This window comes from Felis catus, chromosome B4 (assembly GCF_018350175.1).
Source record: "Felis catus isolate Fca126 chromosome B4, F.catus_Fca126_mat1.0, whole genome shotgun sequence".
Lineage (NCBI taxonomy): Eukaryota > Metazoa > Chordata > Mammalia > Carnivora > Felidae > Felis > Felis catus.
This window is the reverse complement of record NC_058374.1, coordinates 38,099,790-38,111,026: the sequence shown is the minus strand read 5'-3', so window position 1 is coordinate 38,111,026 and position 11,237 is coordinate 38,099,790. Positions and strand designations below refer to the sequence as shown.

Genomic DNA, 11,237 nt, shown 5'->3' with positions numbered 1-11,237 from the left:
CAGCTTCTGGAGTTCCTTTTGTCACCCGTGCTGGTCCAGCCTCTGGCACCCTAGAATTCTGCCTTAAGAGTCACTGGCAGGATCGCAAGTAGCCCCTTGAGTCAGGGAGTTGGTAGGTAGGAAGGAAGGGGGAAGGTAGCAAGGAAACACTTGCTGAGACTCTTTTGGCTCTTCCCTATAGATTGAAGAAATTGTGGAGGGGATTGTGGGACGGCTCAACTTACAGCTGGAGCCCAACACGCAGGAGGAGACAATGCGGGCCATGTGCTTGCTGGCTGGCAACAACACCCACAGGGTTGTGCCCATGCTGCTCAACAAGACCCTGCCTTGGGACAGGTACCCCTCTCATGGCCCGGGAACACAGTCTCCAGCCCAGTACACCCTCCCCTGCCTCAGCCCAAGCCCAGCCCAAAAATCAATGCATTGGGATGCTTTCTCTTTAACACCAATCACACTTCCTGTCTGCGTTCTCTGGCCAAGTCTAGACCCTGAGAACTGGCCCTTCAAAGGCCCAAGACCAGACTAATCCTAGGAGCTTGGTCACCAGGGCCTGTGACATAGCTGCCCCTGGGTCCCGCAGAACCAATCTGGCCCTTTGGAAGGCATTTGGCACCCGGCGAGAGACCACAATCAGCGTCCTGCAGCTGCTCATAGGCATCCTGGAAAAGCTCCACTCCAGAGAGGAATCTAGGGAGATGGCCTTCCAGCCTGTGGCGGTCAGCATGGGAGCAGGGGAGCCAAGGACTTCCTGTTCTGGGACTTGGGGGCAGAGCTGAAGGTCAAGAGCTGCAGGGTGGGAGCAGGTCTTAGAGGAGCAATCACTAATACTGTACATTCGATTTACACTTGTACCTCCTCTTGGTACCTGTATATCTAAGAACTGCATGTTGCAGAGAGAGCAGGGATTGATCCCATTTTATGGACAAGGAAACTGATGTTTAAAGCTAAGCAGCTTTCTCTGTCTCCTGATTCTGGGGCTGGTACTCCTTTTCCCAGGAGCTGGGGTGTGGCATGGGGGTTAGAGGCAGAAGAGGTTTGGTTACCAGGGATGGACAAAGTATTCCCCAAATCCTTTTCTCCTAAAAATGTTAGAGTTGCTTCCAATTTTGTTTTTGATGTCAAGAGAGTGAAGAGAAAGCAGATTGCCTGTGTATGGCCCCCTTATTTTCCTAGGGAAGAGTGGTGGGCTTTCAGTTCTTAGATGCTTCTTATAAGCCTGAGTTAGAGTGAGCTGTGCCCTTTGGGCAGTGATAGGGAGGGCAGGGTGTGGGACTCAGTGTGTGGGGCTGTGGGACCATTTTATGTCTTCATCCACCATCTGCCAGGTGACATGTGCTTTGTGTGAGATGCTGTCAGGGTCCCTGTGCCAGGAGGCTGTCCAGGAGCTCTACCCCCGGCTGTTGCTGGCTATACTGCATCATCTCTACTGGGTGATTGAACAAAACGTCCCCCAGAAGATGGTGGTCTACAACAGGGAGGAGGGCCCAGGCCACAAAAGCAAGCCCTTTGATCCTACTAGGTAAGCCCAACAGCCTTGTGACGGACAGCTGGGACTAGTCCATTCCAGAGGGCCCTGGACAACTGGATGCTGGCCCCCTAGGAATGCCAAGGAAGAGAACAGAAGAGCGGAGACAGAACACGGGTGTGCGTACTGTGGTCACATGTGCTAGAATATTCTCACATATTTTCAAGCTTCTCATTTATCATCTTCTTGTATGCATTCTTCAGCTGATTCACTCAGTAGTTCATGTCCATATTCATAACTGCCCATGAAGAAATTCAACTAGGTGGTAGGTGGTAGGGCAAGCCCGCATCTTTGTCATTCTCTCCATGCTGTTGTGGCATTCGAATCTGGATGACCTTTGACTTGGCTTTGTCACTAGCTTTGCTGTCTTGCACAAGTCACAACTGGGAATTCTGTTTTCTCATCTCAAAAATGGGGGCTGGACTCCTAAATATGTGGTTGTCATGCTTTTTTTTTTCTTTTAAACCTCAGGACATTCTATCCATATGGAATCTTATATAAAATGAGAACAAATAAAACCAAAACCAAATAAAACCACATACTGATTAGGTGGGTGTGGAGTTGAAGAGATATCCTAACCCCATTCTGTGCCCCAGAGAGCAGAATTGGAAAACCATAGCACTCAGATATCTCTATAGTCTCTTTCATAGGACTCTGTGGTTAGATGAGGGCCAGAGTTGAGGGAGTGGATGGGCATTTGGAAATGGCTTTCACAGAGCCATTGATTCTTGTCAGCAGGAAAGGAGAACCCAGCTACCCAAGCAGGAAACTGTCTCCTGGTTTGCAAGCACAGGATGCAGACCGGGGCATAATGCCTTGTTCATCCTTCTCTCCCTTTCTTTTCACACACCCAATGGTGGTGACCTTCAGTTGTGCCTTGGAGGTAGTGAAGCTGGTGTTCATGGCAGCTGCATATGAAGGAGTGGTGGTCTATGCAAATCAGCATCACTGCTGGGACCTTCTGTCCAGCCCCAAGTTTTACTACATAGGGATCATGGACCTGACAAGGTGAGGCTATTTCCCCAGTAACCCTGGTACTGCTCTAGTGTCAGCCTTTAGTGGCCCCTTCCCCACCTCCCAATCCTTTGGTCTCCTGCCTTCATGTCTTCCCTGTTCCATGCATGCTGGTCCCTTGCCACCTGCCCCCCCCCCCCCCCCCCCCGCCCCACCAGCAACTCTTGGCTTCCTGTGTCCCACCCCAGTGGCATTGTGAAGAACTGTGAACCTGCCATCCTGCATCGAATCCTCAACCTCATCAGGAACATCCTCTATAGCTCCAACTATCACAGGAGGATTCTGGCCAGGACTTTCTATGCACAGGTGAAGCGTGGGGAAAGGTCCACAGCCTGAGCCATTCATATCCTGGGCTGAGGAACATTTAACGGAAATGTTAAATAACTAGCCCCAGAAAGAGAAAGGATAATCTTAAGTCATTTAAAGTGGGGTCCCTTCGGGGCGCCTGGGTGGCGCAGTCGGTTAAGCGTCTGACTTCAGTCACGTCACGATCTCGCGGTCCGTGGGTTCGAGCCCCGCGTCAGGCTCTGGGCTGATGGCTCAGAGCCTGGAGCCTGTTTCCGATTCTGTGTCTCCCTCTCTCTCTGCCCCTCCCCCATTCATGCTCTGTCTCTCTCTGTCCCAAAAATAAATAAAAGTTGAAAAAAAAATAAAGTGGGGTCCCTTCTCTGGCACTTCAGGTGCCTGGTTAAAGGAGGCAGGAAAGCCTGAGGAGGGGGCCAGCGGCTTGTGCTCCAGAATGATCCATGGATCCTAGCACTTGACTCAAACTTCAAACCTTTTCAGCATTATCCTCTACCTCCTAAACTTAGTCTCCACTGTGTATACAGATCTACCACTGTGCTCAACTGGACACACACATTACCTGAGTATGGGATCTAAGGGAGGACTGAGGGAATACTGGGTACTTATAACCTTTTCTCCATCCATAGCTGTGTCTCCTCATACCCACAGCTGCTCTGGCACCGATCAGTGGCTCAGACTGTGGGGCAAGACTTTTTGGGCAATCTAATCAAGTGGACCAACGAGCCCAACATCATTATGAAAGAAGTTGGGCTCCGTGGAATCAGTAACCTCGCATTGCACCCAGGACAAGTAAGAGTGGGGAGGACCAAATGGGAATCGAGTGCTACTCCCTGAAGAATTGGGCTTACCTCTTCAGCCCAATTCTTCTTCTCCCTGAAGAATTGGGCTTACCTCTTGGTTCTCTTAGTTACCCAGGGCATAGTACATTCCCCAACCTCTCATCCAAGGACAGCACAACATCCAGTTTGTAGACTTACATAGACTGGCCATCAGACCTCCTAAACCCTGTGAACACCAGCCTTCTACTTCCTGGGCACATCTGGCCCTCAGATTCCCCATGTCTGTTCCTCTTAGGCACTGTTTTCTAAAAATCCTGTCCCTAGGGTGTTGCAGGATCCTCAGGTGGTGAGTGATCTCTGCCTTCTTCCAAATAGTCAGAATCTCTGAAGAGCCAGGTTCCATTCTTGCGAGACTTCCTGAAGAATGAGGCACGAGTGACAATGCAGGCAGTAAAGAGCCTACGGAACATCATCTGCTTTGGGAAGCAACAGAACACCAAGGTGGTATTTTGCAGCATCTCCAAGCAGCTGCGTCCACTCATCAATGATGTACGGGCCAAAGTTCCTAGGATCAGTTGGAAACAGTATGGGCTGGGACTGAGGATGAGCCCTGGAAACTGAGTGGAGGGTACTGGGGCAGGGCTGTGGGACTGTGGCAGAAGGCTGAAGTCACCAAGGGGTAGCAAAAAGGATACTTGGCTACTTGAAGCCATGCATAGGGTTGTCCCCAGTGCATTCTCCATTACAGACAGACCTAGCACACAGTTATCTACCCATTCTCTCACCAGGAGCCACTGAAGGAAAAAAAAAAATGGCACCCTGCTATGAAATTGGTTCTGGAGTGAAGTGTGGGGAGACAAGTCACAATTTTACCCTTCTCCCAGATAACACAGGAACCCTAGAATGCTAGGAACCTTGTCAAAAGGACTCAAAGGCTCAGGAATCTGAACTGCCTACACCAATACCAATCCATTTCACATCTCAGCCTGGGACCTGGACTGTTGTCTGGCCTGTAGTTCAGTTTTCAAAGTCTATGGTATGTGGTTTAGGGTCAGATCTATGCATGGAGTGAACACAGGAGTTCATAAACAACTTTATAGGGTCACTCTCCCTAGCTCCTCCCTCTCTGTGACCTCCCCGGTTTTACAGTTCTTTGGGGCTCCCTTTTTCCAGTTGTCTCACAAGAAAGCTGGTACTTTAGTTACTCTGCAGTGCCAGGCACCTCTATGTGCCCACAACGGGGCCAAGTGGCATGATGGCAGAGGAAATAAAGCAATGGGGGCTTATCCATCCTCTTGGGGTCTCAGCTCCTTCAGATGGAGAGTAAGCTTCCCCTCCCTCAGAGTTTTGGCTCCTATAGACTCCCATGGGGCTTGTTTTGGAACTGTGACATGAGAGAATCAAGGGAAGAAAAAGAAACTTCGTGCATTAAGTAGAGGGCTTCTCTTGGAGCTGTCTGCCCAGGGTGCTTGCTTCCCAGTTTCTGGTTTCCTTGTGGGCCAGCCAGGGAGACCAGCTGGTATGAACAGATGTGCCCCTCAGCTATTGAGACTGGTGGCATCCTCCTACCCCCACAGTAGCTGGAGCGTCAGGAACCTCTTCATCTTTGGCTTCTGGGAATCTCTCTTACTTCCTTAAAGCTTAGCTATACATTAAAAAATTTAGCGGGGGGTAGGGGCACCTGGGTGGCTCAGTCAGTTGAGCGTCTGACTTCAGCTCAGGTCATGATCTCGCAGTTCCTGAGTTCGAGCCCCACGTTGGGCTCTGTGCTGACAGCTTGGAGCCTGGAGCCTGCTTCGAATTCTGGGTCTCCCTCTCTCTCTGCCCCTCCCCCACTCATGCTCTCTCTCTCTCTCTCTCTCTCTCCCTCTCTCTCTCTCTCTCTCTGAAAAAATAAACATTAAAAAATTTTTTAAAAATTTTGGGGATATTTATTATCTAGCATTTAAAGGCATTCATAGTGGTAAAGGTATCAGGTTATCTTTTCTCCCATATTGCTAGAATGGAAAGTTGAGATTTATGGTCTAATCAAGAAATAGTAAACGGGTATCATGTACACAATGACAACCTGCCAGAATGAAAAGAACACTGACCCTCGGGTCATAGGATCTGGGTTCCTGGTGCTGCTTTTATGATTCACCTAGCCAGAGGAACTCAGGTAAATCTCTGTTGTTTTACCATTTGTAAAATTTTCTTCTATTATTGTGTTGCTATATCCTCTTTTTTTCTCTTCTTTCTGTTCTGTCCTTTGCAGTTTCTTTAGATTTATTCTCCGTGTTTCTTCATTTTTCTTTCATATTTCCCATCTCTTTGTCCACCTTGGAAGAATTTCTGGGCTGATTCTCCTCTTACTAACTCACACTTTAGCTGTGGTTATTCTGCTATCCAACCCACCTATTGAATTTTTATTTAATATTTAAAAAAAATTTTTTTTAACATTTATTTATTTTTGAGACAGAGAGAGAGCATAAACGGGGGAGGGCAGAGAGAGAGGGAGACACAGAATCGGAAATAGGCTCCAGGCTCTGAGCCATCAGCCCAGAGCCTGACGCGGGGCTCGAACTCACGGACCGCGAGATCGTGACGTGGCTGAAGTCGGACGCTTAACCGACTGCGCCACCCAGGCGCCCCTATTTAATATTTTTTTTATGAAGCAGGTCCTTCCTCTTTATTTTTCTCTTCTAGTTGGTGTGGTATCTGAATAGCTATTACATTATTCTATAGAGACACTACCTTACTTTTGCCTGTATTTATTTATTTACTCATTTATAATTTCAAAGTTTGGAGTTTAAAAAATGTCATATCTATATCTATCTATATCTATCTATAGATAGGTATTACAAAATCTTCTGGATGATTCAATTATACTGTCTCTAAGGTTTTGTTTACATTGTATTATTTATTTATTTATTTATTTTAACGTTTATTTATTTTTGAGACAGAGAGAGACAGAGCATGAATGGGGGAGGAGCAGAGAGAGAGAGACACAGAATCGGAAACAGGCTCCAGGCTCTGAGCAGTCAGCACAGAGCCTGACGCAGGGCTCAAACTCACGGACAGTGAAATCGTGACCTGAGCCAAAGTCAGACGCCCAACCGACTGAGCCACCCAGGCGCCCCTACATTGTATTATTAACTGTATCCTCAGGTGGTGCAGGTTTTTGTTTGTTTCTCTTGTGGTCCTGGTTTTCCTGAACATTTGGTGAGTCTTGGTGGTGAGTTCTGGAAAGTTTACACTGCTGACTCTTGGCCAGCCCTCTGTGAAAGTAATACCTATGACTGCAGCCCGGCTTCAGTAACTGTGGGACGTGTCCAGGGATATGTGGCCAGTAGGATGCACCAATAGCCAGTCTTTGACTGTGGGATTCCCTGTTCTTCCTGGGTGTTGCCAGACTCGCAGGGCCCCATCCCCTCTCTCTGGTCAAGATAGCACACTCCCTGCTCTGTGGGGGTAGTATGTCTCCCTCCTGCTTGCTATTTAGCAAGGAGGATACTGGGAGGGCAGCACGGAAGGAGACACTGTGCTGTGCCCCTGGACTACCCCTCTCCGAATGACCACCCTGTCAGTTGCCCAGCATCCGCTTCTGCTCCTCACATTCAGAGCTGTTAAGCTTGGAGCATTCCCAGAACATGCCCACCTCCTCCAGCAGTCTGTTCTTGCCCACACTTTGGGCTGTGGTTTCAACTTTAATTCCAATCCTGTCTGCTGTGTGTCTTTCAGGGACATTCTAGTCCTCTGTCAGGGAGGATCCCATCTACTATTTCAGAACCATTATGGATTTAAAGAGACGTGTCTCTACTATTTCTTTCAGGGATTTGGGGCAGGAAGGGATAAGTGAAGCAGTACTCAATCACTGATCTTGAGCCAAACTGCCTGTGATACTTTTTAGTTAAAGTACTAACACTGAATCATCTGTTTTGTTATTATGTTCACTGTGCAAAAAATAACAACATGTATATCTATTTTGTTAAAATGTCTGCTTCCCAAACCCTACAAGTTCAGGGACTATCTATCTTGTCCCACCACATCTCTGTTATTTGGTGCTATGCCTAGCTCCTGAGAGCTGCCCAATAAGCATTTGTTCAATTAACATAGAATATACTCTTGAAAGTGTACAGTTTAGCTGTTTATGACCGTTGTTAATTAGTACAAGCTAATATCGATTTAAACAATTTTATTCACAGTATAACTAGGATAGCTATAGGTATTTTTAAAAATTTCGCTGGGGCGCCTGGGTCGCTCAGTCGGTTGAGCGTCCGACTTCGACTCAGGTCATGATCTCATGGTCTGTGAGTTCCAGCCCCGCGTCGGGCTCTGTGCTGATGGCTCAGAGCCTGGAGCCTGTTTCCGATTCTGTGTCTCCCTCTCTCTCTGACCCTCCCCCGTTCATGCTTTGTCTCTCTCTGTCTCAAAAATAAATAAACGTTAAAAAAAATTTTTTTTTAAAATAAAAATTTTGCTGAAATTTTAGCCAAATCCTTAGCTAAATCCTTAGAAGAGAAATTAAGCTGTCAGTGTGGCCCAGGGCAGAACTGAAACTATGATCTTGGCTTCTCTAAGCCTGTGCCTTAACAGAGGGACTTACTAGCTCTGGACTCTAAGAGAATTACTCAGATACACAAACCGTGTTGCCTTTACATGGTAAACACAGTGCCATCAGGGTACTTTGGACGTGGAAATGAGATGTGGCAGTAGGGAGCCAGGCCAGGCAGGGCCAGAGGGAAAGCACAGCCGCCCATCTCCGTTTTGCTCTTCGTGGCAGGAGAGGGACCTGGTGAAGATCTCGGCCACCTCTGCCCTGGGCCACATGCTGCATCGAGTTCACAAATTCAAGCCGGGAGCCATCACCCGAAGAGAGATCTACAGTTTTCTAGTCCCGCTGCTGCTTAGCATTCAGGATAATAACACCGAGGTAGTCAAGGTACTGGCGACCTTTGTCCTGGCAGATGCCCACCCCTCCTTTTTTTGCTAGAGCAGAGCCCCCTTCCCTTTGACTCTATTTCATGAGCCCAGCCTTGGCTGTACATTTCCTGTCCACATCTTTGGTGTCATCCTCGGGGCTGGCTCTGAGCACTTTTACCCTCTCTTTTGGGTGCTATTGATCTCATCCTGATATGGTTCTGTTCCCTGAAGCTATTTATGTCCCATGTCCTGAACAAGGTCCCACGTTTTACCTGATTCCAGCTCCAAACCCTCAACTGAGCCCCCTGGGGGCTACCTTCATGGTCTTCCACTTAGCCTCCTGCCCTGGCTCCACAGAGCCATAGGAGTGAGGCTTTGGGGATCCCCTTCTCTCCATCCCATAGGCCTGTGGAGGGGCCCTGACTGAGTGGACTAAGGTGATTGGCTGGTCATCACTCACACAGACATTCCAGCACACCACCCTCAGTGATCACATCCAGGTATTGGAAGAAACGTGCAAGTACCTGGTGAGTGAGAGTCTCTGAGAAGCCAGGCCACAATACTCATGTCAGGAACCCAAAGGCAGGCTAAGAGGCTAAGGAGGGGAGGGCTGACAGAAGATACATTCTTTCTTCCTCAATTCTCATTCTTTACCATCAGCAAAATCTGAGAACACACATTTGGGAGGCCAGTCCTTGGTTCTTCATATTTGATTCTCTTAGCATCCCAGTGTCTGCTTTCAGAGGCTAGGGAGGTCATGTGAGGGTAATAGATGGCAATGGGGCAGAGGTTTTCTGGTGACACTTGGCAGGAAGAGATGCAGGCAGGAGTCATCAGGGCTTTAGTGGTCATGGTGTTAGGGTCTGTGGCTCCTACGAAGTCAAGAATAGGGATGAGGTCAGGGATCCTTGTTGAAAAGTAAATATTTAAGGGCTAAGCAAGTAGATTAGGAATTAACATTAGTAATTTTAATATTATGGACTTGGGTGCTTATTGCCTTACACAGGTAGACCACTTTAGGTTTACAAAGCACTTTTATATCCATTATCCCACTGGAGCCTTGCAATTCTGGGAAGGATGGGCAGGTCTTATATATCCACTCTTAAAGATCAGAAAACCGAAGCCAGTTTGCATTCCCACCAAGAGGGTTCCCGTTTCTCTACATCCTCACCAGCATCTGTTGTTTCCTGAGTTAATTTTAGCCACTCTGACTGGTGTGAGGTGGTATCTCAATGTGGTTTTGATTTGTATTTCCCTGATGATGAGTGATGTTGCAGCCACTTTGGAAAACAGTGTGGAGATTCCTCAAAAAGTTAAAAATAGATCTACCCTATGACCCAGCAATAGCACTGCTAGGAATTTACCTAAGGGATACAGGAGTGGTGATGCATAGGGGCACATGTACCCCAATGTTTATAGCAGCATTTTCAACAATAGCCAAATCATGGAAAAAGCCCAAATGTCCATCAACTGATGAATGGATAAAGAAGATGGGGTATAATACAATGGAATACTACTTGGCAATGAGAAAGAATGAAATCGGGCCATTTGCAACAACATGGATGGAACTGGAGGGTATTATGCTAAGTGAAATAAGTTAGTCAGAGAAAGACAGATACCATATGTTTTCATTCATATGTGGAACTTGAGAAACTTAACAGAAGACCATGGGGGAAGGGAAGGGGAAAAAATAGTTTAAAACAGAGAGGGAGGGAGGCAAACCATAAGAGACTCTTAAATACAGAGGACAAACGGAGAGTTGATGGGGGGTGGGGAAGAGGGGAAAGTTGGTGATGGGCATTGAGGAGGGCACTTGTTGGGATGAGCACTGGGTGTTGTATGTAAGGGATGAATCACGGGAATCTACCTCCAAAACCAAGAGCACACTACACACTGTACGTTAGCCAACTGGCCAACAAATTCTATTTAAAAAAAAAAAAAAAGAAAAGAAAACTGGAGCCAGTGTCAGAGTCAGTATTCAGCCCTGGGTCTCCTGGCTCCACACCAGTTGTGTTTCCCCTTATCGTGTTGGTGTGAAGCAGCAAAATCCTCTTTATGAACTTCCTGCTAAGTCTGCCCTGTCACTGGGGTAGGGATCTCTGAGGTTCCAGATTGAAGCTCTTTCAGCTGACTGAAGACAGAACAGTGCTGCTTGTGGACAGGGTGAGGGGGGTGAGGGGACCTCTAGTGGTGCTCCCAGGCGCCGCCCCCCCCCCCCCCCCCCCCCCCCCCCCCCCCCGCCCAGCTCCTGGTCAGCACCACCCCTCTTTGGCTCTGCAGGTGGGCACAAAAAAAATACAGCTTGTGGGGGAGTTTCTGTCCCAGAGCTTCGACTTCCTGACGAGCCCTCAGTCCTTCCTACGGGAAGCTGCCATCAACTTCATAGGTAAGATGCTTCCTCCTGGCAGCTTTTCCCTCTTGTCTTCAGCAAGGGACCCTCCTTGACCTTCCACAAGGGCTAAGCCAGAACCATGGTACTGTGAAACAGGTCACTTCCTTTCCTAGCTCTGACCTGATTAGAGAGGCTGTCCTGTGACCCAGGCTCAAAGTCCATGTTTAGAGGGGCACCTGGGTGGCTCAGTCAGTTGAGCATCCGAATCTTGATTTGGGCTCAGGCCCTGATCTCACTCTTTGTGAGATAGAGCCTCATGTTGGCTCTGTACTGACAGAACAGAACCTGCTTGGGATTCTCTCTCTCCCTCTCTCTCTTC

The 11,237-nt window shown here is 48.1% G+C and overlaps 1 protein-coding gene and 1 long non-coding RNA gene across 23 annotated transcripts in view; one reads left to right on the top strand and one right to left on the bottom strand.

Annotated features, from left to right (window-relative positions):
* Positions 1-11,237, bottom strand: part of LOC111561313 — a 35,198-nt gene that overhangs the window by 5,693 nt on the left and 18,268 nt on the right. Inside the window, exon 2 of the long non-coding RNA XR_002743749.2 lies at positions 9,051-9,398. This is a non-coding gene — a long non-coding RNA (uncharacterized LOC111561313). The remainder of the gene's footprint in view (positions 1-9,050; positions 9,399-11,237) is intronic.
* Positions 1-11,237, top strand: part of LOC101098061 (maestro heat-like repeat-containing protein family member 1) — a 96,597-nt gene that overhangs the window by 77,328 nt on the left and 8,032 nt on the right. For 13 of the 22 annotated variants that reach the window (XM_045061253.1, XM_045061251.1, XM_023256657.2 and 10 more), the window contains 10 exons: positions 182-336; positions 581-716; positions 1,326-1,519; positions 2,396-2,533; positions 2,728-2,845; positions 3,494-3,634; positions 4,000-4,173; positions 8,387-8,545; positions 8,931-9,053; positions 10,807-10,912. In XM_045061253.1, the coding sequence (XP_044917188.1) occupies positions 182-336; positions 581-716; positions 1,326-1,519; positions 2,396-2,533; positions 2,728-2,845; positions 3,494-3,634; positions 4,000-4,173; positions 8,387-8,545; positions 8,931-9,053; positions 10,807-10,912 (1,444 nt within the window). Of the gene's footprint in view, positions 1-181; positions 337-580; positions 717-1,325; positions 1,520-2,395; positions 2,534-2,727; positions 2,846-3,471; positions 3,635-3,948; positions 4,174-8,386; positions 8,546-8,930; positions 9,054-10,806; positions 10,913-11,237 lie in introns of those variants that run through there. The other 9 variants (XM_045061244.1, XM_023256656.2, XM_045061245.1 and 6 more) reach the window with 9 other exon arrangements.